A 27270-nucleotide genomic window follows, 5' to 3' on the forward strand; every position below is an offset into this window, starting at 1 on the left:
GAATTAACAATAATTCATTTTTCTTTCCAAAAAACATGAATGCAGACAAGAATAAACTCCAAAATATTCCTGTTTTTTGCAGGAAACTGCCAGTAATGGCCAAAATTTTGTTGCAGATCTGAATAAAGGTCTCCTTTACATGAAGAGTGTCAGTAGACGAGAAATGTATTCGCCTGTGCCTTTTACACAGCAACTAGGCAGTGCCATGGATCCCCGCACATTCGCGGCCCTGCAAATTTGCACAAAAAACACTTCTTTTTTTTAAAAACATATCTATTAACAGTAAACATATCTCATTCACTTTAAGTCGTAATAATTGAGAAACATGTGATAATACAAAATGTACAGTCATCCCTCGTTTATCGTGGTGAATTGGTTCCAGACCCGACAGCAATAACTGAATTTCCATAAAGTAGGATTCAATATTAATATATGGAATATTTTCATAGTTATGGCATAAAAAACCTGTTTATAATTTTTAAAATATGGTTTTTAACATTTGCATTACCTAATATAGTAGATAATCAGAGAAACAAACATATTCGACATAAATAAGACAACACGTTAGCAGTTCCTCGTTTTTTTTTTCTGGACCATGTACTTCCTTCGGTGGCTATTGCCTCATCAATGTATTGTAATGGCAGCTTTAAATGGCTTTACACTGGTGTTACCCAATATAGTAGACATAATAAAAGTAAATACGCCATTTAAAACGTAAATCAAACTCCTACTCGTGTGTGTCACAGTAAATTTGTTCCCTAGAGAGCCTTAGTGGCCATTTTTTTATTAATTTTTGAAAACCCGCAATAGAGTGAGGGCACGGTGCTGCCCACAACTGTTCAGCATACATCATCAAGCGTTGCGATTTCGCACCTTGTTCAGCGGTCCTTGAACGTACCATACTGATAGTCATCATCTAACATCATTCATTAGTGGTGAGTAGCTATACATTTTATACCATGTGAGGCATATTTAGTGCTTAAACTTGGATTGTGCATTTAGCATTTAGCTTACAAGTGAACAATGGAAATTGAAGAGATGGGGAAGTTTTTGAAACTGAATCTAATCTAATAATTACAACAAAACAGTCACTTTTCTTGCAAATGTTTACCTGAAATTGGAGGAGAATGTCAATGTCAAGCTAGCAGGAGGTTTTGGAGGGCGAGGAGCAAGCCAGTTGTTAAAAATATCAATTGCTCGTAGATTTTTGTCATTTTTGCTGGTCGGCGTGGAACGTACGTCCCGCCAAAAGTACAGTATTGCCTTAATTGTGTGCTCTTTTAGAATTGACAACCACCTCCAAAACCGGCATTTTCAGGCAGCGTAAAAGGGTATAGGCATCCTATTTTCACATTTGGCCGTTCCACTCCACTTGGATTGGGGCCAAGTAGTCATTTTATGTAATTGCTGTCATGACACAAACATAAATCAGCAACATCATGTGCTGTTTTTCCATCCCCACCAAGCCCAGCGTAATGACAAAGTGCCATCTGATGTTCACCTTAAGGCGCTCGATGGCCTCCTCGCTGCCCGGGCTGAACATGATGCGGTCGTGCAGGCTGGCAATGGAGCCGGCACGGCTGGACAAGGCGGATAGAGACGGGGAGGGACTCATACCCGTCATGGCGTTGGTCACTGTGGAGAGATCATCCCTTTGATTGACAGCTTGGCCTTTATTGTTATTGTTCTCGTAATCGGATACGTCTGTCGGCAGGGCGGGGGTGTGTGGACAGGAAGTGGGGTTGGAGGGTGAGCAAACAAAATAGATGAGGAAGAGAAGAGAGAATAGACACAAAAAAGAGGAGGCTTTAAATAGATCTAATAATAACAACTTCGATGCGACAAGCCAGGGCAGCACCAGCAAAAAGCAAAGAACTAAAAAAAAAAAAAAAAAAAAAGACAAAGCAATGACTAAGCTACAAATAAAATACATTCATAGACAAGCTGCAGAATATAATTCAAAAATAAAACACTCATCTGCTGCTTCACAAAAGCGTTTATACCCCTATATCAAGCATCAGCACAAATCAGTACGACAAATAAAACATAAAACGAGGCCATTTTTATGGCTGATTAGCGCGGGGAACATTAGGAGTGACTCATAGACATCTTATCGAAATACCGACATGCTGCAGTTTAGCTCACAATGCGCCTGATTGGTATATTGCACAAACTATGACCTTCAACTAACACACCATCATTGTCATTAACTGTGTAATTATTATGGTGCTTAAACTTCCTCTACTTTATAGTTCATAGAATTATTCTGATTATTAAAATAATAATAATTATTATTAGCAGCAGTAATAATAATATTTTTGACATTATTTTTTAAAATAATTTATTATTATTATGCCAACATAGTAATAATAATAATTTATTATTTATATATGTTTTATTACAATACAGTAGCGTGAAAGTGTTTGCCCCCGTACTAATTTCTCTTTATTTTTCATGTTTGTCACACTCAAATGTTTCAGACCATCAAACAAATTTGTTGTGTTGTCACTGACTATTGAAATTTGTTTGATGATCTCAAACATTTAAGTGTGAAAACATGCAAAAAAATAAGAAATCAGGAACACTTTTTCACACCACTGTATATTACTATTTTTATGTATCTAAATATTATTATCATTATTATTTAATGTGCTATAATAATGTGCTGCTACGGACCGCTCGCATACTTTGTCGAGTACTCGGCTGAACACTTGTCTGAGCTTAAACCGGACAATGACAACAATATTAATAATAATAATAATAATAATAACGGCCAAAAAAAAGATCAAAATCAACAATTATGCTCCCGATGCAGCGGTGGCGAGCAGAGCACAAAAAGCTGCAATTTGGCGGCCGCAAGAAGCGCACGCTCGTTGGAGGATGCAAGAAGAGGCAGAGAACACACATTTCAAACCCTCGATCTCAGCGGCAGACCCTCGAAATGCTTGGAGGTGTCGCGATGTGGCGGAGAGAGAGACACAGGGAGAAGGAGAGAGAGTAAGACAAACATAGATTGATGCACACGTTTCATTTGAATTGCTTTACCTTTTTGTGCATGCAAGTGAGCTATTCTATTAGCTAGTTTGTTACAGTACTACAATAGCAATATATTACTGTATGTTGACCTAGTATGCAAACTGGTTTGGTGCTACTGGCTAGCACCAGCAGCCTCCCTGTAAGCGTGGCCACTTTCTGTTATTGTTTTCTGTTATTGTCCAATTTTTCAGTCTAAAGCTGAATCTATGGAAAAGACTAACACCCACCCCATAAATAGATTGTAGTACTGTGGGAAACACTGCCCCCTATAGCCCAACCCCTGAATCACAGCTCAGAACCATACACAGTACTTGTATCGCTACAACATCATATGCAAACATAAGAATCTATATACAAATAGGCATAAATTGAGAAAAACCATGTCAACAAACTGCCGTAGGTTCAAACATCTTTTATAAATCGCCTATTCTCAAGTAAATGCACAAGCAATGGCTAGTTTCAGTTTGTCGGCAACTGCTCATGTCAACGTCGGCGACATTTAGCTCCTTGCTGATCATGCTCTCCTCTTGGGAGGGCTGTAAATATGCTTTCACAGGGTAAGACAAAAGTTTCCTCACTCTCAATGATATCACCCAGGCCCTGGGCGAAGAGGAGCTCTTTGAGGCGAGACACCTCCTCCTTCAGCTCTCGCACCAGGCGGTTGTTGGGATCCTCGTTGATGACAGCGTTGCAGCGGATCTGCTTGGCGCGGTCTGCGTACCTGCAAATATAAACCGTGCGAACACTCAACCCATGGATGTTGCACAAAGATGTCGGAGGAAAACGGTAACACACTCTCTCTCTACCTGAGCGTGCTGAGCGTCTCATCATAGTTGATGTCGGCAGGGCTCAGCGCGGCGACCATGGCGGTGCGAGAGTTCCCACCTGGTGCACACGTTGGATTAATTAATTAGAGCACATGATAAAAGAAGTGCTGTAAGGGTGTTAAGATTTGCTGATTCCTACCGAGATTCTCTCGCAGCAGCCAGGTCAGGACGGAATCTCTGTAGGGAATAAAACTTTCCGCCTTCTTCTTCTTTTTATTCTGTATGTTAGATAGATAAATATACCATTATCTCAGTGAGGGAAATTAAAGATGTTATTAGGAAGGCTGTATCTTTATCATAGGGGTGTCGAAACTTTTTCCACCAAGGGGCCACATACTGAAAAATGAAAGGATGCAAGGGCCACTTTGATATTTTGTAAAGCATGTACATATGCTAACAAGTTATATATATTTCAAGAAAAAACTGCATTTCAACTTTGTGATATAGGTGAAAAAGCCTATTATTAGTATTAACTTTGGTCTTGGTCATTTTACTCCCATTTTTGCTGTTAGACTTTTACAAATATTTAGACTTTGTTCTTGAATAATCTTCTTCAAATTTTATTATTATTATTATTATATTATGGCTTTATTCTCAAAGTATTTTGACTTTATTCCAATAATATTATACACTTTTCCCCAAACTAATAAAAAAAATACAATTTTCTTTTGTTTTGTTACTTTCTCACAATATTATGACTTTAAAAAACATTTTTTAATATTTTAACTCTATGCTAGTAAAATGACATTTTTTGTTAATATTACAAGTTTATACCCATAAAATTGCCACATATTTCTCGACAAATTTTTTCTCTTAATATTTTTACTTTATTCTTATAACATAACTTTTCCCACAATCTAATTTTCCATAATTTACAGCTTTACTCGCTGTCTTGTTTTTCATAATATTCAGACTTTTTAAAAAATCATTACATTACATTATTTTTTACTCATAATATTAGTGTTATTCTTGCAAAATTACAACTTTTTCTTGTTAAATTACAACTTTTTATCTTAATATTTTCACTTTATTGTTGTAAAATTACTACTGATTTTTCAATTTTTGCTATTGTTTTTTGTTTTTTTTTGTTGAATTAGATTTTTACAATGTGCCACGGGCCAATAAATAAACATCCGTGGGCCAAAAATGGCAACAGACAACATTGCTTTATCATTACCACCATTTTTTTGCTAGCAGTTACTGTGCAAAAGTGTAAAGTGTTTTACCTTGTTTGGTCCAGAGTCCTAGGATGAAGCGGAGTATGTAAATGAGCATATTTATGCAACATAAATCAAATGTATCTTTCATTGAGGAGTAAACATTTTTTACCACTTCTGCCAAAGCAGAGATGACTTTTCCCAGTGTGGTGAGAGACTTGTTAATGTTAGCTCCTTCCTGTAACAGAGAATAACGGATAAAGAGGCCATATCTTTGTTAATGAGCAAAACCTAAAGCGGAGTCTCTGTGCATGTACTTTTCGGTTTATATAAAAAAAATGTACTCATAAATGTTTGTGTACATTTTCCGGTTAGCGTGTCTTGTCGTGTTAATAATACACTGCGTAAGTCCAACTGTGTTCTTAATGTATTTTTGTCACCAAAAGTCCTTGTTAGCATCCTATTGCTAATACATGGAAACAGGAACCGGAAGTCGGGTCCATTGCCCGTCTATGGCGTCATCAGCGGTTGACTCTGTAGTTCGTTGCATACTAACTTACACCAAAAGTCTCTGTTCTTATTGATCACCGCTACAAAATAACCCACCACAAAGCCAAATATTCTGTTCTTATTTATCACGGCTACAAAATAAACCACCACAAAGCCAAAGAAAGTTGCAAGTGCCAGCATTTTGATAAAGATGATCTTTCAAACACTAACTGTGAAGTCCGTGTGGATCTTGCTGCCTCATAGCGACAACGATGAAGTAAAAGTTAAATGTTCATTTATCCCACTAATTCATCATTTTTTATGCATTTAAAATTGTTTTCTGCATGTAAAACCATAAAATAGTGTTTTGTGTTAACATTTTTGGGTGTTTTTCTCATTATTTCTTATGGGAAATATTTTTTTGGTTAGCATACATTTCAGGTTTCGTCTGACCTTCTGGAATGGACTATTGATGCTATCTATTTCCTACACCCATATATTCCTACCGTAAAGCATGCTGGATAGCTTGCATGATACTCTTTCCCAACACCTTGCCGTGTTTTTGCACAATTGCAAAACAAATTTGAGGAGGTTGGTGGGAAAGTAAACAAGGTGTGACCACCCTAGTGTCACGGCACATGTTTGCCCTCCTGTTCTGGCATCCTTCGCCACCTCTTTGTGTTTTCTCTGTTTTCATAGGCCCTAGTTCTGGCTAGAGGCGGGACAACTGGCACCCCTGCTGCTGATTGACTGTCTGGCTACTTAAAACCGGTCTGCAATGTTCAGAGGACGCACTTGCTTGGACTTCATTTACTTTATGGACATTTAATAGTCGTTGACCTTCTGCTTTTGTTGTGCTTTGTGTGACTGTAATTAATCAAGTTTTTCGGCCTCGTGCCACTGCATCTGGGGTTCACACCTACATAGCACCTTGTTTGAGAATCCCTGCACAAGACAACTTTGCCCACCTTCAGCCTGGTCCCTTTGGCCCCGGTCGAATCTGCTCTCTCGCTGCCGGCCAAGTCCACCAAACTGATCTTACTGACCTGAAAGAAAAAAGTTGCAGCCATTGAAGACAAGCGACTCTCATGATCGCCTATAAACCGTATACCTTCTCAGAGGTGTTGTCAGTATCAGCGTCGTGGCGTTTCTGAGTGAATATGATGTTAAATACAGCGTGGGAGCGACTACTCGTCTCATTCATATTGGTAGCGGCCACAGTCCTGTCAAGAGAGAATCACAGTAAGTCAGTCTTCAGTGTGTTGGAGAATCTCAGGCTGGGAGGCCGCATACCTGGCCTTGTTGCCAGAGTCCATCAGGTCCTGGATGTCGTTGTAGGAGGTGACGGCCAGCTTGGACAGGTCCTCCACGTAGGGTCCCATCAAAGGATGCTCTCGCACTCGCAGGTTCCCTTTGTTTTTGGGGTTGAGCAGGTCACGTACGCGCTCACAGTAGATCTCCATGTAGCTTACCTATGGACAATATTTATACATGGAAAATCTAACAGGCTATAGCAAATAGACAAGTCCTCTTTAAGGGGGTGGTGAAAAGAAGATGCTACCAGACCACATGCTAACTGCATACATGCAGCATGTTCACACATCACCATTATGACATGTAGGATAAAAACCTGATTAGATGCGGTTCACTTTCTATGCCATTTTGTGCATATATGTTTTTATTGAGATTCTTCTGTTTTCATATGATATTTTATACTATACTTGGCTACAACAACAATGCAGCTTTCGTACAACGTGCACATTATAATGCTGTGTTATGTTGCAGTTGCAATACTTAAGGATTTTTCAACCAATGGTAATTTGTTGACGTGGTCTTCCGCCATTAGTGCATATATATTTTTATTTTGATTCTTCTGTTTTCATATGATATTTTATACTATACTTGGCTACCACGACAATACAGCTTTCGTACAACGTGCACATTATAATGCTGTGTTATGTTGCAGTTGCAATACTACAACACACGTACACATTACATATACACGGCCCCATTTTTCAGAGAAAATGAGTTTGACTAAAAAAGTTTGGGGCGGGGGGTTACCTCTACAGAGTAGGACAAGCTGTTGTCTGTGTTGTCATTAATTTTGGTAAACAGATCTTCACACAGCTGCAAGGAAGAACATGACACGGATTAATTCACCTGATCCTTAATGATTTTAACTGCTTATTTATCGCCACATCTCTACCAATGGGATGATCCCCTGCTGATCCTTGACATCCTGCTTCCCCATCATGGTGTAGGACTTGCCGGCGCCAGTCTGGCCATAGGCAAAGATGCAGACGTTGTAGCCCTCGAAGGCGTGCAGCAGCATTTCCTCGCCAATGTCTTGGTAGACGCGCATCTGAGACGCGTAATTTGCATCTTCCGGCTGGTGGCAGCAATCAACCAAAAGTGTGAATATTCAGTATTCAATGTACAGTGTACAGAAGGTGTGTGTGTGTGTGTGTGTGTTACCGTGGTGTGGGACCAGTAGGAGTAATCAAAGTTGAAGCTCTTGTTGTCTTTGGCCTGTTTGGGGTTGATGATGGCTGAAAGACATGACAAGGAGGGCAAGTCAGCGAAGTGAAATTGGATCGGAGCGGAGCGGAGTCAGTGACAAGTTCTGAGCTTCTTTGTGCACGTCTTCAGTGCTGAACCTATGCAGTATAGACATTTTGTACACTAGCACAGTCTCATGTGATCCAATGCAAGAGCTTGTCTGTGAATATTCTCATTGATCCAGGTCACTGTATTGCCAGGGCACTGAATCAAGCGCAACTGGACTGTTCTCAAGTTGTCTTAGAAGACATTGGGCCTCTCACCTGTGCAGTCTTCATGAGTTCTTGCTCAAACACTAGAAAGGACAGTTCTAGAAAGTCCACTCTAGTCAACAACACATCAGTAAGGTAAAACTCAAAGACTAGACGTGCTCAAAGACCATCTTAAGAGATGTACTATCTAGTCTCTGACCATGAACTGGACAGCTCTGGGCTTCTCAGGGCAATGAATCGCAAGCAGACTGTTCTCGGGTTGTCTGAAAAAGTTTTGCCTCTCATCCTATCAGTTCATGCTCAAAGACTAGATAGGACAGCTCTAGACTGTCCTATCTAGTCAACAACACATCATCAGTAGGGTAAAACTCAATGACTAGACATGCTCAAAGAGTAGCTAGGACCGACCGACTGAAGATGTCTTATCTAGTCTCTGAGCATGACTTAGACAGCTCTGGAATTGATCGCAAGTGGACTGTTCTCGGGTTATCTTAGAAGACGCGTCACCTCTCTTCCGAGCAGTTCATCATTTCACGCTCAAAGACGCATAATCAGTAGGGTAAAACTCCAAGACTAGACATGCTCTATTTTTTCTCTTCATTTTGGACATTCAACACACTCACGCAGTACGCACTATCGAAAGTGTCCTTACCGCCTCCATCACTGTTCGGTACGGTAACTGTACAACACGTGATAGGAAGGCACTCCAGCGGGTGATCAAGATCTCACAGAACATTGTTGGGGCAGCCCTGCCCTCACTGCAAGACATTTATAAAACTAGAGTCCTACGCAGAACACACAACCTCATCAAGGACAGCACACATCCACAACACTCATTATTCACACTCCTACCGTCAGGCAGATGCTACAAGAGTTTGAAGTCCAGGACCACAAGGCTGGCAAACAGCTTTTACCCACAGGGCATCAGGCTTCTCAACGAAGCACTCACACACGCCGCACGCAACACACGCACATACTCATAACACTTTATTTATTTATTTGTTTATTTATTTGTATTATTTATCTGTTTTAATGTCTCTCTCTTCTGTTGTTGTTGCTTAATTTATTGGTATTTATGTTTCTTATGTTCTTATTCTTTCTTGTGTTTTCTTTCTTTTCTTGGGAGAATGAACAGAATACGAATTTAATTGCACAGTATAACTACTGTTTTACTGTGCATATGACAATAAAACTCTTTAATCTTGAATCTTGAACGCTCAAAGACTAGATAGGACCTGAATGAGAGACAAAACACCTACTAAGACAACCTGAACAGTCCAATAATTGCGATTGATTCAATGCCCTGAGGATATAGGAGCTGCATCAAAAGTTCAGCCCCTTCAGAGATAATAATGCTTGGTTCTGATTGACAGTCTTAGAGAGGTATTCATTCAACAATATGTTTATTATTGTAGCTGCACTTTATCATAGCTTAGTGGTGTCATAAAGCATCGCCGTGTGCAGCCAATAAACCACACTGAAAGCTTCTTTTAAAATATTAAAGGCAGTAATAATACCGCAGATAATCATGACTAATCATGAGTCATGACGATGACCAACTGCTGACGACGTCATTTCCCACTAAGTTGACATCGGACGCTCACACAAATCACATGGAGACACTTCATGACAGCTCAGGTTGTTATTGATTAGGACAGCTTTAAACTTTGCATCCCATCACCATTCGTAGTCATTTGACAATTAGCTGAGTGGTGCTGTAAACACTGTGACATCCTCATCATCATCCTATGTGGCTATGAGTTAATAAGCCGTTTCCTCCGGACAACTTCCTGCTAATGCAGAGGGGGTCGATGGTGCAGAAAACGACTAAGTAGAAGTTGGGATAAGTGTGAACACCAATTCTTCCATCTAGAGGATGACCTGGCTGCCTTTTCCTGGTCCTGACATGCGGTGCTAGAAGAAACCCGTAGAACAACACATGTAATCCAGTTACGTTTAACCATTCTGTGCTTACGACTGAATTAAAATACATTTGCTGTGTGGCAAGTCGCAGCATCATCAGAATCAATAATCAGTAAGAGATACTGCACTGTTTCCTACAATAAAGTCACCTTATTTCACTTTTATCCCAAATGAAGTTAAAAAAAACAGTTTAACTTGTTTCTATTTAACCCACAAATTAGCTAAGAGGTTGTAATGAAAGTACATGAGTGATGATGCGTTTTAGGAAGAAACATCTAAGAAACAAACAAACTGAGGATCTTAACAGTGGGCTATGATAAGCATCATAGCTTATCATAGCAACCCTGAGACAGCACACAAATATGCCCTCTAGTGGCTGTGAGCAGTTTGACTACTTTGAGACCCATTTTGAAATGTATTTTCAGGTTTACCATAGTTGTCATTTCTAAAAATGACAAAAATAACACTCTTTATGAATTACTCTTTATGAGTTACATTCTAAGACCCTGAGCAAATGGCAAACAAACATGAATAAAACCCGCTACAAATGCTAATTTTTGATATTGAAAATCTTAGGTGTCCAAGGTGCAGCCCGGGGGGGCCATTTGCAGCCCGAGGCTTGTTTTTTATTGGCCCATGGAACAATGTAAAAATAAAATTAAACAAAAAACAAAACAACCAAAAACTGAAAAGCCACAATGTAAAGAGAAAAAGGCTGAAATGTTGATACTAGTATTATCATGTGTATAAAATTATTTTTTCATTTGTAAATATCAAAATAATGTGTATATAATACAATTATTTTCATAAATAAAAAAACATATTTTTGGCTGGTTAATGTTGTTCAAATATTTCAATATATATTATAAAAGTACAAATAAAAATTATATTTAAAGTAAAATAATATTTATAAACAGACGTTTGTTATTAAAATAACTAACTATAATATTTAAAAAATTGTATACATAAAAATAATACAAATGATAAAAAAATATATAAATAAAAATGTATTGGGTTGTTTAATGTTGTTAAAATATTTAAATATGTACATTATTATTAAAAAGAAAAAAGTTGTATAAAACTAAAAAATTGTCTAAAGAAGTCCATATGTTATTCAAAATTCAATATATTAAAAATATAAAAAATAAAATAATATATATAATCAAATAATTTTCAGAACTAAAAAAATCATTGCTTGTTATTTAAAATTATTAAAATACTTCAATATATATAATATTATTAAGCTATAAACATGCACCCATTTGACTAGGGGTGTCCAAAGTGCAGCACAGGGACCATTTGAGGCCCAAGGCTTTTTTATTGGCCTGTGGAATACTGTAAAAATAAAATAAAATTTAAAAAACAACACAAAAAGGCCCAATGTAAAGTAAAATGTAGTGTTTGTTGCTTGTTATTAAAATATATAATATTATTAAAAAGGTACAAATACAAATTATTTATACTGTAAAATCATTTTTATAAATAAAAAATTATGTTATTAAAAAACAAATACAGTATATAGATTGTTCAAACTGTATAAATAAAAATGTATAGAAAACCATTTTCATAAATAAAAATGTACTGTGTGTTGTTTAATACTGTTAAAATATTGAAATATATACATTATTAAAAAAAAAAGAAAAGTAAAAATAAAGTTAAAAAACTACAAAACGTAAACATCACACATCTTGTCAAGGCAACTTCCTGCTGCAAAATATTGCATGAATTAACTTGTGAGAAAGTGCAAAATGTTTCCAATTTGAATTAAAGTGCACAGCAAAAGCGAAAAGAAAAAAAAATGAATGCATAACTATTTATTCATGTATGACATGCCACAAACTAGAGCCCGACCGATATATCGGCGGGTCGATTAATAGGGCTGATTATGACATATCACCGATTAATCAATATCAGTGAAAATGTAGCCGATATAGTAAAAAAAATTTTGTTGTTGCACCGAGAGTCAGTCACGCCCTCCCTGTGTGTCTCTCTGTCTGCTTGCTCCCTGGCTGAGTACCTGGCCCCTCCCCCCACACACAGACCGCAGCGCTATCGCTCTGCCGCTTCCTCTCACTCAGTCCGCTTAGGAGGAGACGAAACGCGTAAAGAAACTGCATTTTTTTCCACCATGGTAAGCTGTGACTTTAACACTACACTTAAGTGCCAAGCTGTCAGGGCCCGTCAAGGAGAACATTCTAGTTTTAGAGAGCGTAACGTCATATAGGTACGTTGCCTCTCTGTGCGATAAAATTAGATGCAATTGCTAATTCACCAAAATGGATTCAAATAAAATTCATCAAGCAGGCATAAGCCATCCAGGAGAAAAAGGGATGAGATGAGGAAATGAACATCTCCTCTAAAGAGCGGAAAGAGAAGCACCAAGCCGACAGTTCAGGTGTTGACCTGTGAGCTGACGTTCTCATGAGCATCTGGGCTGACGTCAGGGAACTGTGCTCTGCCTGTGACGCGCGTTGGACTGGCGCTATTAGCATGCAGAGCACGTCCTTTCTTTCCATGAGGGCACTGCCACTTTTTCATTTATAGACTGCCCCTGAGGTCGTGTCATGGAGGGAGAGAGGGCAAATTAAATTACATGGGCGTGGTTGCAACAAATGCACTCTCATATATATCACCAGTCAGTTTATTAGGTACACAATGTGCAATTGTGCTTGTCATACTGCTTCATTTAAGGGTCAAAATATTAGAAACAGCTCTGAAAGCAAACTGCAGATCTCAAAGAAGAGGCCTATTGAGCTTCTGCTTAGTGCTCTGCATCTTAATCCAACTCAGCAGGGAGGAGGGAACCCCCCCCCACCCCAAAAACAAAAAAAAAACAAGATGACTGCCATTCTGCAGTCGTGTGGGAACTGGCGTGTGGACCAGCACCTCAAACAAAGCAGCCAGAAGACAAGGCGACAAGAGGACAAGGAGACATTTATGCACCGTCGTTGTCACTCCTCCACACAGCAGCAGAAGCAATGAACTCGTTCACATCCTGCACCACACACACACACACACACACACACACACTCGAGAGGCATCCACTCAACACTGACTGCGGGCCACATCATGCTTGGTCCTCAAGATGCTCCTTCTTAACCATTTGTATGTAAATACACACAACACTTATACTGTTCTATGAATTGTTTCCATGTTGCCGTTCTGTATATACACATTACAGTCACTTAATCGCTCCTTCAAGCAGTTAAAGCGAAATGGAGTGCAGTACACGGCTGCAACCAGCAGAGGCGCTGTTGATTTAGGCTCAAACAGTTTGCTGTCACACGATTATTCTTCAGATAAAAATATCCATCCATCCATCTTCTATGCCGCTTATCCTCACTAGGGTAGCTGCTATGCTGGAGCCTATCCCAGCTGACTTCGGGCAAGAGGCAGGGTACAACCTGGACTGGTCGCCAGCCAATCGCAGGGCACATATAGACAAACAACCATTCACACTCACATTCATACCTATGGACAATTTAGAGTCACCAATTAACCGAACATGCATGTTTTTGTAATTGGGAGGAAACCAAAGTACCCGGACAAAACCCAAAGACGCACGGGGGGAGCATGCACAGATAAAAATATGAATGTGGAAAAACACACTTTCAGTTGGATTTTCTGTCCAAAAAAGTCACAGTTAATACGTGAATTTATCGTAAACTTTCCGCACAGTTTATCAAAGAACGACAATGCAAAGCACCAAGGTGTGACGGCGAGCCGGAACGCCTGATCCCAACTTCAGAATAACTGTGTAAAATATTCATTTTTTATAGCATCGTTGTCAAATTTGACATGAGATTAGGTCGATTCTCAAACTATGGTCCTATTGTGTTTTCCAGTCCAAACCAGTACAGTAATCCTTCGCCACTTCACGCTTCAAATTTATAGGCTTCATTCAAAATGATATTAATTAATAAATCATCAGCTTGTTAGCTTTCAAAAAAGCCTAAAGTCATGCCTCTACTCTAAACTGTTGGCAGCAATGGCAGCTTTACATTTATACATTCTTAGGCATTTTAGCCAAAAAAAATTATATTACAGGGCTTAAGCCTGAAATGCTGTATGCTTCTATGTTTTTAGCTTGTTAGCAAACAACAGCAATTAAAGGCAGAAGGGGAGGAGCTTAATCTAACATAATAATTAATTCAACAGTCACTTTAATTGCAAATGTTGATCCAAAATCGAAGGACAACGTCAACATCAAAATAGCAGGAGGATTTACAGGAGGGGGAGAGATTGCGGCGTAAAATAAACATAAATGGGCATCTCAATTACTCTGGTTTTTTTCACTATTACTCAAAATAGCAAATACTGTACATGTATTGTTAAGGGCTGTATACATATAGAAATTATTCTTGCATTTGCATTGTTCACTGTTACACCATTCACTTTCTATTGTTCCATTTTAATCATTCTGCCAAAAGCAAAGAGTTCATTCCAGCAAGATGTCAATGTTTGAAAAGACTTCCTCCAAGCAAAAACCCAAAAGTCACACAGGGCGAAAAAAAAAAAAACGGCACCCATCTTGTCGTCTAGCCACCCGTGACATGGGGCGAGGGAGGAAGGGAGAGGAGGGGTGGAGGGTGCTAAATTAGGCCAAATGTTAAATATTTCAATAAGGCTCATCTATTATTGAACAATGGCTTTAACTTGCCAAGCAGACGACATATCGAGTGTCTCCTCCCGACCGAGTGAGTTCCCATTCTGGTAGTTTAAAAAGTTTGGCTACAGCAGCTCGGCGTCAGAATAAAATGCCTCAATATGCTTCTAACCCCATTTCCACCTTCAGTGACACAATCTTACATGTAAATGCTATTGTGAAGCCATCATGGGCAAATATGACAATGTGACATTCTCACCTTGCATGGACGGCAAATATGTTAATCTGTCAAATGCTGGCTTAATCCACCCTCATAAATTTAGAACATTACACCAATGTGTCGTTCAAGAGCTTTCATAAGCACCGCATTTTAGTTTGATGACTCTTCAGCGTTTGCTCTATTTGCCACAACACAAACATCCACACTTAAGAGGCGGACATTAGCTCTTATTCCAAGATACTCCCCCGAGACAGAACAATTCTCATCAGCAACAAACCGTGTGAAGTATGAATTTTGTCAGTAATTATGATAAGGTTGTCCTTTTAAAAAAAAAAAAACAATGTTTTCACTCTCAAATTTGGACTGGTACAAATAAATTTGGTGCCACCTGTTGGCCATCGCTCATAAACACATTGTGGGCTCCACACTCCACGGGAGGCGACAAACGACGATTGGCGAAACTCTTCGACAACGCGGAGCAAACCCTGCACATGGGAGACGACGAGCAGCTGTGGCGACACACTCACATCCTGAGGGAATTACGAGTCTCCCACGGTTTTGACTGGCTGTCAGATTTGGTGGGAATTTGGGGGTATCAAAGTAGTTCAGAGGAGGAAAAGAGGCCAGTGTTGATCGTGTACTCTTGCTGGTACTGGATTTTGCTAGTATTGAAGATGAACTTGCATAAATGTCTGTGCAAATTGAGGTAAACTTATCTGATATGTTTACTCTGGCGCCAACAAGTTCCCGTGCCGCTGCTTTTTCATTATATCTCTATATGTTTTGGAGAAATGTCAAATAGCTCCGGGAAATCTGACACGGCAAGTATTATTTTTCTCCTCCATGTTTACCTGCAAGAGAGTACTGAATAACATCCTGTCCACTCATTGGTCGGTCAATGAAACTCCCGCTGACTGGTCCTCGTCTGGGCGACAGCGATAAAAAGTTGAACATTTTTCAACTTCCTGGGATCGCGTCGCAAGCCAGCGCGAGCTCAAACACGCACAACTTTCGCTTGTCACTTAGCTGGATGGGGACTCGCGCTAATCACCCCGTTGCACAGGTTGCCTTGAAAATGAATGGACTAGAGGCGACGTCGCCTCCCGTGTGTGGAGCCCATTATAGTGGGACTGTTTGTGAATGTAGCTTGTGGTTCCAACTGTGTACAGTAGATGGCATCATATTTCCGCTTCTTAACACACCTCATACACACGTGGTCTCCCAGATAATAAGACTAGTAGCAGGAGGAATCAGTGTAGCCAACTTTGTGGCTATATTTAGTGAGTACAGTCGTCACTCGCTACATTGCAGCTCGAACATCACTCCCTTACTCCAATGCAGTTTGTCAAAAATGTATTCATTAATAAATGATCGCTGATTTGTGGTTGACTAAGGCCCGGTATTAATAAAAAAATATTGAAAGACAAGTCATATGTAGTATTCTGGTCAATAGCCGTCAGTAATGACACAAAACATTAATGAGACATGACATTACAATACATTACCTTAACACTGCATGAAGTCAGCCATGGCATGTCCAACATGACAGAGTAAAAAAAGGTTCTCCTCCCATTTCCGTGTGGAAGTGGTAAGCTTATGGCTTCTTAGTTTGTCCTTCTTGCCCACTCCGTATGAAACCCTTTTTTAAGTTTAGAATAAATGAATTAGAGACTAACTAGTTAGCTTGCTAGAATGCTATGCAGTCATGGCCGTCTCTTGTGTCCCAGCAGTGATCCCGTAGACCAGGGATCACCAACGTTTTTTTCCTTGTGAGAGCTACTTTTACAAAATGAAAATGACCAAGAGCTACTCATTTTTGTAACATTTATTTTCAGAGCTTATTTTAAACCCAAACAAAGCGAATATGCTTGTTTTACCAGAACATTAACAAAATGCTGGTGTCCACAACTCACATTTTGTATTTCAGAATGCATTTCTTTCTACTCTTCTTTCATTTCACCCCTGCCGTTGACTGTGCATTAGCAATGCGGTGTAAACAAAGAATAATAGGAGTGTAAAGGTAACTATAGGGGTGTTACTTCATGTCTACGGGGCTCTAATAATGGTAAAAACCCGTATTTAGAAAGTCATAAACAGGTTTTCTATGCGCAGGTTTTTCTATTACTTATACTATATGTCATACATCTGATGATACTATATAGGTACACCAACCACGGTTATGTAAAGCAGCTACAGTATTCAACTGGAACACCTTAAGGAGGTACCTCAGAAGCCCCACATGGATTATTTCCTACTTTCCTGCACTCAGGAGCGTGTAGCATACAACAGCAACAGTTCCTTGACCTTGTGGCCGGGAGCTGCAACTGCAAGAAGTGGACGGTGGTACTCACTGGTGGTGTTTCCAGACATCTGGATGATGCATTTGCTCTCTTTTCCCATCTCCCTGGAGTTGAAGGGGCGGACTCGGACCGCCACCTTCACAGAAGCCCCCGCCATGGCGCTGCCTTCCTTGCACCTCGGGGTGCCCACTCTCTAGTAGTCGGGCGTTTGGACCACTGGAGCTCTGTAGAGGGATTGAATTTATGTTAATACATATAAACACCACTTGCTGTCTTGACATTTTTGACAGAAGGTGGTACAAAGTGGTAGACTATGACCCCCGGGGGTGCTTGGAATGTGAACAATAGTGGAGGGTTCCAACGTTCCAAGAAGGAACGTGCATGGTCAGCTGCCACCATGGCGACCGGCGACAAAAGAAGTGCAGCAGCAGCGAAATGTGCGTCTGCGTCCCGGGATTACAACGGGCCGGGCCTCGGCCTCCTCTTGGAGTTTTAATGGGAAAGTGTGACTCATCGCCACCAATCAAATTAAAGAGAATTTCATGTTGGGAGGCAGGATGACGACATTATTGACGAGGTTATTGTCAGATTTGAGCTCATGTGTCCCCTGTTTTCCATCACTGTCTCATTTTGCTGTGTCATCCTCCCTCCTACAAGTGGCTCCTAAACAGACTCATGTGAAATGCATTCGGGTCAACATTAAGAGTGGCATCTTGTTTATGTCATTTAGCTGCCAAATACACACAAGTAAGCATTGTTAAAATAAAAAAAAAATCAACTAATGGTTCAATGTGGCTTCCCCTGGTGTTTTTAGGTGGAAACATGAGGCAAAATGTGATATTTTGTGTACAGGGAGGGACACTGGAAGACGACGCAGCCCTTAGGGCGGCCACCGTGTTAAAAGGCTAGTGACAAAGGCTAATTAATGTCACCTTAGTTGTCAAAATGTCACCTGCTGGGTGTTTTTTTTAGGCTATTAGGAGGACAGTTGTTACCAATAATGACGTTTTGATGCATGATTTGTGCCCATTATTCTGAAGTATGAAAGAAAACCAGCCAGCAACCAGCCTTCAAATATTAATATAACGTGGAGACACATTATAATTCAGTGTAAATGTGGGAGTCTGTGGAAGGTGAACACGTTAAATTCTTGAAATCGTATTCATTCAAACATGACAAGTGTCCTGGAGGCAGCGGTAGCCTCTTCAATGGCCGCACCCTGAGCCCACGTCCTCCCAGGAGATTTCAACCAAAAAATCTCAATCAATAAAAGCCACCGTACACAGCGTGGAATCCAAGCTTTAAATGAATAATATAAAATGTCAGTGTACATACGTAATGCTAGCACCGTGTGTGCTGTGGGGCTCTGTCGTCGTTTGTTTGATCCGCGTCCTCCTACTCTCCTCCTCTCGTCCTTCCCGGGCTCCTGCTAGCAGCCTCCGGCCTCCATAAAGCAGAGGGGCTCGGTGTGCTCGGTCCACCCGGGAAGAAAGGTGTCAGTGCAGGGTGGTGTTGCCGGTTAGCTGAGCTGGGCTGGGCTGGGATGTCCTCTGGCGTCCAAAATGGTTGTGTCGTCTCCACCTCGTCCTCACACCGAGGATGCTACCACCGGCCGATGACGTCACCGCCGAGGGAGGTAACAGCATCAATGCGGTGATGGGAAGAGCGGGGAGGGGGTGTGCACCTTGGCCAATACGTCATAGCCAAACTACTTTTAATGTGTTTTTTTCTTTTACAGTGAAAATCACGACATATTTCATTAATTTAGCACTCTTGTGTTTCACAAATATGCGGCGTGGCGCTTTTTTTTTTTTTTTTTTTTTTACATTTTTTATTTGTGTGAAACGATTTTTATACTATTTGGCTCGAATCTGAATGTGATTAGAGCAGAGGTGCCCACACGTTTTCCAGTGAGGGCCACATAGTGAAAAATGAAAGGATGCAACTTTGCCACTTTGATATCTTGTAAAGCAACACATTGAAGTTATATATGTATGTTTCAAGAAAGAACTGCATCTCAGTTTTGTCATACTGGTAAAAAAAAAAAAAAGCCTATTATTAGTATCAACTTAGCTCTTTGCTCGTTTTTTGTCATTTTTGTTTCCAACTATTTTGGCTTTCTTCTTGTATATTTTCTTCTTGTAATTATGACTTTATTCCCATGGTATTATAACTTTTTACCCAAACAAATTTTCCCAAACTACAAGTTTATTTTATTTTGTTTCTCATAATTAAGCCTGTCACGATAACACATTTTGCTGGCCGATAATTGTCCTACAAGTTATTGTCGATAATCGATATTATTGACAACATTTTTTTAGACCATTTTTTCCATTATGGCATAATAATGAGAGTACCTATAATGAGAGTATCATATCAAAAGCAAACTTTAATTTCTCAAGAGGATTTAACATTGTAATTGGAATGCCAAGAACTTTTAAAGAAATTAAACAAACAACATAATTTAAAAAAACAAAAAAAATTCAATGAAAATAAAATGGAGTCTCAGTCTCTTTTAGAACTTAAATAAAAATCACAATAATAACCCAAAACAATAAAAAAAATAGACCCTGTGTCTGTTAAGAAAAAAAACACTCCAATAAAAAACACACACACGTCGTTTTGTAGTGTATTGTTAAACTTGTCATGTTCTGTGTTCTGCTCTGCTGCCCTCTGTCGTTTATTTGTTGCAGCACATCCCTGAACATGATCCAGCCCTAATTACACACACCTGCAGCTCATTACCACCGGCCTACTTAAGCTCCAGCCAAACTCCAGACCGGTGCCAGATTGTACTCCTTGACTCCTTGACAACCTGCTCCCTGTACCTGCTCCTTACCCTGCTCTCTGGCTCCCCGCTTACCTGTACCTACCTGCTAGCCCTTTTTGTGATCTTCTCCTGTAAGGTTTGCCTGCAGTGTATTTTTGTTATTTCTAGTTTTATCCTAACAGCCTTTTGCTGTTAGTGTTTTTTGTTATGGACTCTTACCTTGTTGGATTTTCCTTATTTGTACTTTGTATTTTTGCTTTGGACTCTTTTGTATATTAAATTGTTCTTTTGTACTTTCTGCCTCCCTTGTCTGCATTTGGGATCCTAAAATACTCGCCGTGTTCCACGGCCGCCCATGACAGAACAATCTGGCCAGAACATGGATCCCGCAGACATGGAACAATTCCGAAAAGCCCTGACACACCAAGGACACATGGTTGGAAGCCATGAGAAGTCGCTCCAAGGGATCCTGGAAGCCATTTCTGTTCTCTCTGCTAACATGGAAGCATTAAATCAACGACTGGGATGTTCCGCTCCGATTCCGCCACCAGAGGTCGGTACAACCACTACCATGAGTGATTCCGCTGCTGCCACAGCTGCAAGCACACCTGCTGCTCATCAAGCTCGTGAGCCCAGTATCCCTCACCCTCCTCGCTTCTCTGGTGACTGATTCCTGTAACCAGTTTCTACATCAATGTTCGTTAGTTTTTGATCAACAACCTACATCTTACTCCTCTGATCAAGCTAAAGTAGCCTTCATAATGAGCTTGCTTGCGGGTAGAGCTGCCACTTGGGCCCTGGCCATAAGTACTTCTATGCCCGCCATCCGTACCTCCTTACCATTATTTTTAGAGGAGATAAGAAGGGTGTTTCATCACCCTATCCGGGGTTTAGAAGCCACCAATCGCCTGTTGGACTTAAAACAAAGAGGGCAATCTGTGGCCGATTTTTCCATTGACTTCCGTGTGCTCGCAGCAGCAAGCGGATATCCCGATACCGTGCTCCGTGGTATCTTCCGGAGGGCTCTTAGTGCCCGCATTAAGGATGAGCTAATAGCCAAGGATAATACTACATCGCTTGATGACTTGATAAACTTAGCGATTTGTTTAGACAACCGAGTAAAGGAGAGAATCAGGGACTATGCAGAGGAGGGATACCAGGTTCATACACCGATACCACATTCGCCCACGGAGCAGAGGAGTACTCACCCCATCAAGGTTGATGGTGATACGGAGGTTCCAATGCAGCTGGGAGGACGACGACTAGCCGCCGAGGAGAGAGCCCGTCGCCGTCGCCTGAACCTGTGCCTGTATTGCGGTAACCCAGGTCATCGGCTTCTTCAATGCCCCATCCGTCCAGTTCGTCGCCAAGGGTCGACTCCAGGAGCACCATCGGCACATCTATCGCTATCCAGTATCGATCCTCCCGTCACCAGCAGCCAGTCCTCAGCTGGTATTTGTGAGTACCCCCAGGAAGTGATCGACACAGGCAATGAGTCCCTGAGACGTCTCCAGGTCAAGGGGATTATTACAGGGGGGGGCAGAAATGTGACTGTAACCGCACTAGTTGACTCCGGTGCCGATGACTGCTTTTTGGATACGTCATTCGTTGAGAAACATAATATCCCAGTGATTAAGCTATCCTCTCCGAAGGAGGTTCTGTCTTTAGATGGACGTCTTCTAGCAGTAGTCACGTATCAGACCGAACCTCTTTCTCTGCAATTGTCGGGTAATCACTCAGAGAGGATTAGCTTCTTTATTATGCCTTCCCAAGCAGCTCCACTAGTGTTAGGGTTACCGTGGCTCAAACTCCACAATCCTGCCGTAGATTGGACTAAGATGAACATAGTCAACTGGAGTACGTTCTGCCACGCTAACTGCCTTAGGTCTGCCATTTCCGAGGTTTCCGTTAAACCACTTCCGGTAGAGGAGATTAACCTCACCAATGTGCCTGAGGAATATCATTATTTGAAACAAGTATTTAGTAAGGATCGTGCACAGACACTTCCACCTCATAGACCGTATGATTGCTCGATAGAATTACTAGCCAACACCACATTACCCAGCGCTAAGCTCTATAATATTTCTGGGCCGGAACAAAAGGCCCTTAAGGACTATATCTCTGCCTCGCTAGCTTCCGGGCTCATCCGTCCTTCTTCCTCTCCTCTCGGTGCGGGTTTCTTTTTTGTTGCCAAGAAGGACAAGTCCTTGCGCCCCTGTATCGATTATCGGGGTTTGAACAGTATTACGGTACGTAATAGTTATTCGCTCCCTCTCATGGACTCTGCCTTTTCCGCTCTCCATTCGGCACGGATCTTTTCGAAACTGGACCTCCGTAATGCCTACCACTTAGTGCGCATTAAGGATGGAGACGAGTGGAAGACCGCGTTTAACACTCCGCTGGGGCACTTTGAGTATCTTGTCATGCCCTTCGGTCTTACTAACGCCCCAGCGGTGTTCCAGAATCTGATTAACGACGTTTTAAGCGATATGATTAATCTGTTTTGCTTCGTGTATCTTGATGATATTCTGATTTTCTCTAGGAATCTACAAGAACACACTACGCATGTCAAACTCGTTCTTCAACGCCTCCTTGAAAATAGGTTGTATGTTAAAGCTGAGAAGTGTGATTTCCACGCCACATCAGTGCCGTTCCTGGGGTACATCGTGGAGAAGGGTCAATTGCGTGCCGATCCCGCCAAGATTCAGGCGGTGGTCGAATGGCCAACTCCTAAATCAAGGAAGCACTTACAGAGGTTCCTAGGGTTCGCCAACTTCTACAGGCGATTTATCCGCAATTTCAGCAGTAAGGCAGGACCTCTGACTAGGCTTACATCTCTTAAGGTTCCGTTTGTGTGGACCCCAGAGGCAGAGACGGCTTTCTGTAATCTGAAATCGTTATTCACATCAGCACCTGTGCTCGTTCATCCTGATCCTAACCTGCAATTTTTTGTAGAGGTCGACGCATCGGATACGGGAGTGGGAGCCGTCCTGTCCCAGCGATCCTCGGTCGACCAGAGGCTGCACCCCTGCGCCTTCTTCTCTCGTCGCCTCACACAGGCTGAGAGCAACTATGATGTGGGTAACAGGGAGCTGCTGGCCATCGTTCTGGCGCTGCGGGAGTGGCGTCATTGGCTGGAGGGTGCTACACTTCCGTTCATAGTCATCACGGACCATAAGAACTTGTCATACATCCGCACCGCTCAAAGACTCAATTCTCGACAAGCCCGCTGGTCATTATTCCTCACCCGTTTCAATTTTTCAATCACTTACAGACCCGGTTCACGCAATGTCAAGCCCGATGCCCTATCAAGAGTCTTCAGCCCCACGGAGGAGGGAAAGGCACCAGAGACTATCATACCTGTGGCTCGAGTGTTGGGTGCACTCCAGTGGGAGGTGGAGAGGAAGGTGTCGGAAGCAACAGATGGGAGGAGACCACCAGAGGGCTGCCCCCCAGGAAGACTGTTCGTCCCAGAGGAGCTCGGTCAGAGGTACTACAATGGGGTCACACGTCTAAAGTAACCTGCCACCCGGGACTCAAACGGACGCTATACGCACTGGCGCAAAGATTCTGGTGGCCTTCTATGGCGGCGGACGCCAAGGAGTTCGTCGCGGCCTGCTCTGTCTGTGCCAGGAGTAAGTCTTCAAACCGACCACCAGCCGGCCTGCTCCAACCATTACCCATCCCCGCCCGGCCCTGGTCTCACATATCCTTGGACTTCATTACCGGTTTACCTGCCTCTAGGGGGAACACGACAGTATTGAACATTGTGGACCGGTTTTCTAAGATGGCTCATTTCATTGCACTACCTGGACTACCTACATCCCTGGACACAGCTCGTCTGCTGGTGAGACACATTTTTCGTATTCACGGCATTCCCACGAACATCGTCTCAGACAGGGGCCCCCAGTTCACGTCCAGAGTCTGGAAGGCATTCTGCAAGATGCTGGGGGCCTCGGTCAGTCTTTCTTCCGGTCACCATCCCCAGACCAACGGCCAGACAGAGCGGGCCAACCAGGACCTGGAGGCTGCCCTTCGTTGCGTTTGTCACCGGCATCCATCTTCCTGGGCCCCCCACCTCCCCTGGGTGGAGTACGCACACAACACGCTTGTCAGCTCTGCCACAGGTATGTCACCCTTTAAGGTCGCTTACGGATATCAGCCCCCACTGTTCCCTTCACAGGAGGCGGAAGTTGCAGTGCCATCCGTGCAGGTTCATCTACGCCGAGCCCGGAGGATTTGGAGAGAGACAGTCGCTGCACTAGGCCGCACGGCGGCACGAAATCGACGGCTGGCTGACCGTCACAGGATCCCAGCTCCCACTTATCAGGTTGGCGATGAGGTCTGGTTATCATCCAAGGACTTACCTTTAGCAGGGACTAATAGGAAGCTGGCGCCCAGATTTGTGGGTCCCTACACTGTGGACTCCATCATCAACCCCTCCTCCGTGAGACTCAAACTGCCATCCAGTCTCAAAGTACACCCAGTGTTCCACGTCTCCTGTCTCAAGCCTGTATCTACCAGTCACCTGTGCCCTCCGGTCGAGGCTCCGCCCCCGCCGCGCTTGATCGATGGCCACCCAGCCTACACTGTGAAGGCCATTTTGGACTCCCGAAGGAGGGGCAGAGGGTTCCAGTATCTGGTCGACTGGGAAGGTTATGGTCCTGAGGAGCGTTCATGGATCTCCCGCTCCCTTATCTTGGATCCGTCCCTCATTAGCGACTTCCACCGTCTCCATCCTGACAAGCCAGGTAAGCTGCCAGGCGGCGCCTTATAAGAGGGGGGGCATACTGTCATGTTCTGTGTTCTGCTCTGCTGCCCTCTGTCGTTTATTTGTTGCAGCACATCCCTGAACATGATCCAGCCCTAATTACACACACCTGCAGCTCATTACCACCGGCCTACTTAAGCTCCAGCCAAACTCCAGACCGGTGCCAGATTGTACTCCTTGACAACCTGCTCCCTGTACCTGCTCCTTACCCTGCTCTCTGGCTCCCCGCTTACCTGTACCTACCTGCTAGCCCTTTTTGTGATCTTCTCCTGTAAGGTTTGCCTGCAGTGTATTTTTGTTATTTCTAGTTTTATCCTAACAGCCTTTTGCTGTTAGTGTTTTTTGTTATGGACTCTTACCTTGTTGGATTTTCCTTATTTGTACTTTGTATTTTTGCTTTGGACTCTTTTGTATATTAAATTGTTCTTTTGTACTTTCTGCCTCCCTTGTCTGCATTTGGGATCCTAAAATACTCGCCGTGTTCCACGGCCGCCCATGACAAAACTAAAGTAGGGGGTCACATTTGAGCTGGACCACATATCTGTGGTGGCGGAGTAGAATGCAGTGTTTCTGATGTCCTTCGATGTCCTCCTTCTTTCACTCTGTTAAACAGTTCAGGAATTGCTGTTTGTGACGTGTACATGTACGTTCTCCCAGGCAATTCGTATTATCTGTCAAACATTGCCCAAAATGTTGACTTTTCAACCGTATTGAAAGGTTGCATTTCTTTTGCAATGTAGCAAGCGACACTGTCTGGGAGCACGGGCCATTTTGCGTTGTTTTGTTTATATATACTTTGCCGACTAAGCGCCTCAGTAAGCGTTGACTGCCGGGATGAAGGCTCTGCTGCACCTCCACACTGGGGCTGTGGCATTCGGCTTAGATACCATCGCTTTTGTGCCTTCATTCATCTTAGCATTCACTTGACTTGCTAACTGCCATCACTCAGTATGTGTATCCACTCACTAGTAGCCCCGCCTCCACGTACTGGGGCAAAGCCTGACAGGAGGGTTCACGCTCTCCGTTCATTCCATTATAGAACCAATGCGCACAGACACATGCAGAGTGAACCCTCTCGTCATCCAGCCTGTGCGGTAAAGAGAGACGAGGAAAACAAACACGCATGCACATGTCAATTTATCGAGGCCAGCAAAATTATCGACTACGTCATGTCCTTCCCAAAGTTTTCCAAAACTTTTTTATGTTGTCTTCTATTATTCACAATTATCCTACCCAATATTGAAGTCGATGTTCTCTTCCTTATTGTCGAACTCCTGTCAGTCAGTATTCTCTAAAATATCGTGGACCACATCTTTGGTACAATTTATGTCCTGAACGTCAATCAACATCATCTTTATCTTCATTTAAAAAGCATCTGAAAAGGACTCTAATTAACGGAAAAATATAAGATTGTATATATTTGATTTGAATTTCCTGATTTGTAATTGGATTTGTATTTTTAATGTTTTTACTTCCTTACTGTGTACTGTATAATTTTGGGGAGGTATTCACATAAGCCTCTTTTGGCTTCCATCCTCTCCTGCACTATCTTAACTGTTTATAAATTGTGTTGCTTCTGATGTACAAATAAATAAATAAATAATAAATAAACAAATATACTTTTTTCTCGGAATATTTTGGCTTTATACGCGTACATTTAAAGCATTTTTTCCAATTTGTGCTGTTGTTTTTTTTTTAATTTCCCAACAATTTAAACTTTCTTCTTGTAAATTGTATTCCCATATTTTGACCTGATACCATATTATAACTTTCTCCCCAAATCAAATTTTTCAAAAACGACATCTTTGTTCTTGTGTCTCATAATATGAATTTACAAAAATATTTTTTCCCAGAAATATTTTAAATTTGTGCATGCTATTAAAATGATATTTTTCCTCATATTACAAGTTTATTCTCCTAAAATTGCAACTTTATTCTCATTATAATACAACTTTTTTCACTGAACATTTTGACTAAATTCCCGTAAAATTGCAGCTGTTTTTTTTTCCATTTCTGCTGGGTTCCACTTTTTAAATTTTCCAACTATTTCTTCTTGTTAATTTTATTTCCATAATATTTTGACCTGATACCATATTGTAACTTTTCCCCCCAACCAAATTTTTCAAAAAGTACAACCTTGTTTTGTTTCTCATATTACAACTTTCCACAACTAATATTTCAACTTGATATTAAAATTATGTTATTTTTCCCCATTTTACGACGTTATTCTCATATAAGTACAACTTTTCCCCTTAATATTTTGACTTTATTCTTGTAAAGTTACAGCTGTTTATTTTTCAATTTTAGCTGTTTTTTGTTTTTTAGTTTTCTTGTCTTGACGCCCTTGAATTACAATAGGTAAACATGGAAAACAAATTCTTTAAAAGGGGACCTATTATC

At 41.6% G+C, this 27270-nt stretch overlaps 2 protein-coding genes across 18 annotated transcripts in view; one reads left to right on the plus strand and one right to left on the minus strand.

The window, feature by feature from the left end:
• Nucleotides 1-18951, minus strand: part of kif1aa (kinesin family member 1Aa) — a 56422-nt gene extending 37471 nt beyond the window's left edge. For 10 of the 17 annotated variants that reach the window (XM_054788930.1, XM_054788928.1, XM_054788927.1 and 7 more), the window contains exons 1-15: nt 18665-18951; nt 17381-17553; nt 7985-8058; nt 7716-7898; nt 7571-7636; nt 6803-6981; nt 6621-6732; nt 6478-6555; nt 5193-5258; nt 5090-5107; nt 4003-4081; nt 3843-3921; nt 3615-3757; nt 2906-2944; nt 1502-1704 (exon numbers count right to left, since the gene is read on the minus strand). In XM_054788930.1, coding sequence (XP_054644905.1) covers nt 1502-1704; nt 2906-2944; nt 3615-3757; nt 3843-3921; nt 4003-4081; nt 5090-5107; nt 5193-5258; nt 6478-6555; nt 6621-6732; nt 6803-6981; nt 7571-7636; nt 7716-7898; nt 7985-8058; nt 17381-17486 — 1425 coding nt within the window. In that variant the 5' untranslated portion in view covers nt 17487-17553; nt 18665-18951. The remainder of the gene's footprint in view (nt 1-1501; nt 1705-2905; nt 2945-3614; nt 3758-3842; nt 3922-4002; nt 4082-5089; nt 5108-5192; nt 5259-6477; nt 6556-6620; nt 6733-6802; nt 6982-7570; nt 7637-7715; nt 7899-7984; nt 8059-17380; nt 17554-18664) is intronic. The other 7 variants (XM_054788932.1, XM_054788934.1, XM_054788933.1 and 4 more) reach the window with 2 other exon arrangements.
• Nucleotides 18929-24876, plus strand: LOC129188890 (uncharacterized). Its single transcript, XM_054790016.1, has 4 exons — nt 18929-18965; nt 21075-21416; nt 21459-21613; nt 23374-24876. Exons 1-4 carry the CDS (start codon nt 18929-18931, stop codon nt 24874-24876), a joined length of 2037 nt encoding a protein of 678 aa, XP_054645991.1.
• The last annotated feature ends 2394 nt before the right edge of the window (nt 24877-27270 follow it).

Source organism: Dunckerocampus dactyliophorus, chromosome 10 (assembly GCF_027744805.1).
Source record: "Dunckerocampus dactyliophorus isolate RoL2022-P2 chromosome 10, RoL_Ddac_1.1, whole genome shotgun sequence".
Classification (NCBI taxonomy): domain Eukaryota; kingdom Metazoa; phylum Chordata; class Actinopteri; order Syngnathiformes; family Syngnathidae; genus Dunckerocampus; species Dunckerocampus dactyliophorus.

Excerpts from the sequence above, each read along its gene's own strand:
- LOC129188890 (XM_054790016.1), top strand. The coding sequence starts at position 18,929 with ATGCTACCACCGGCCGATGACGTCACCGCCGAGGGAG. Across the intron at positions 18,966-21,074 it reads TGACGTCACCGCCGAGGGAG|CAGCAAGCGGATATCCCGAT; the intron begins GTAACAGCATCA and ends GTGTGCTCGCAG. Across the intron at positions 21,417-21,458 it reads GAACCTGTGCCTGTATTGCG|TTCGTCGCCAAGGGTCGACT; the intron begins GTAACCCAGGTC and ends CCATCCGTCCAG.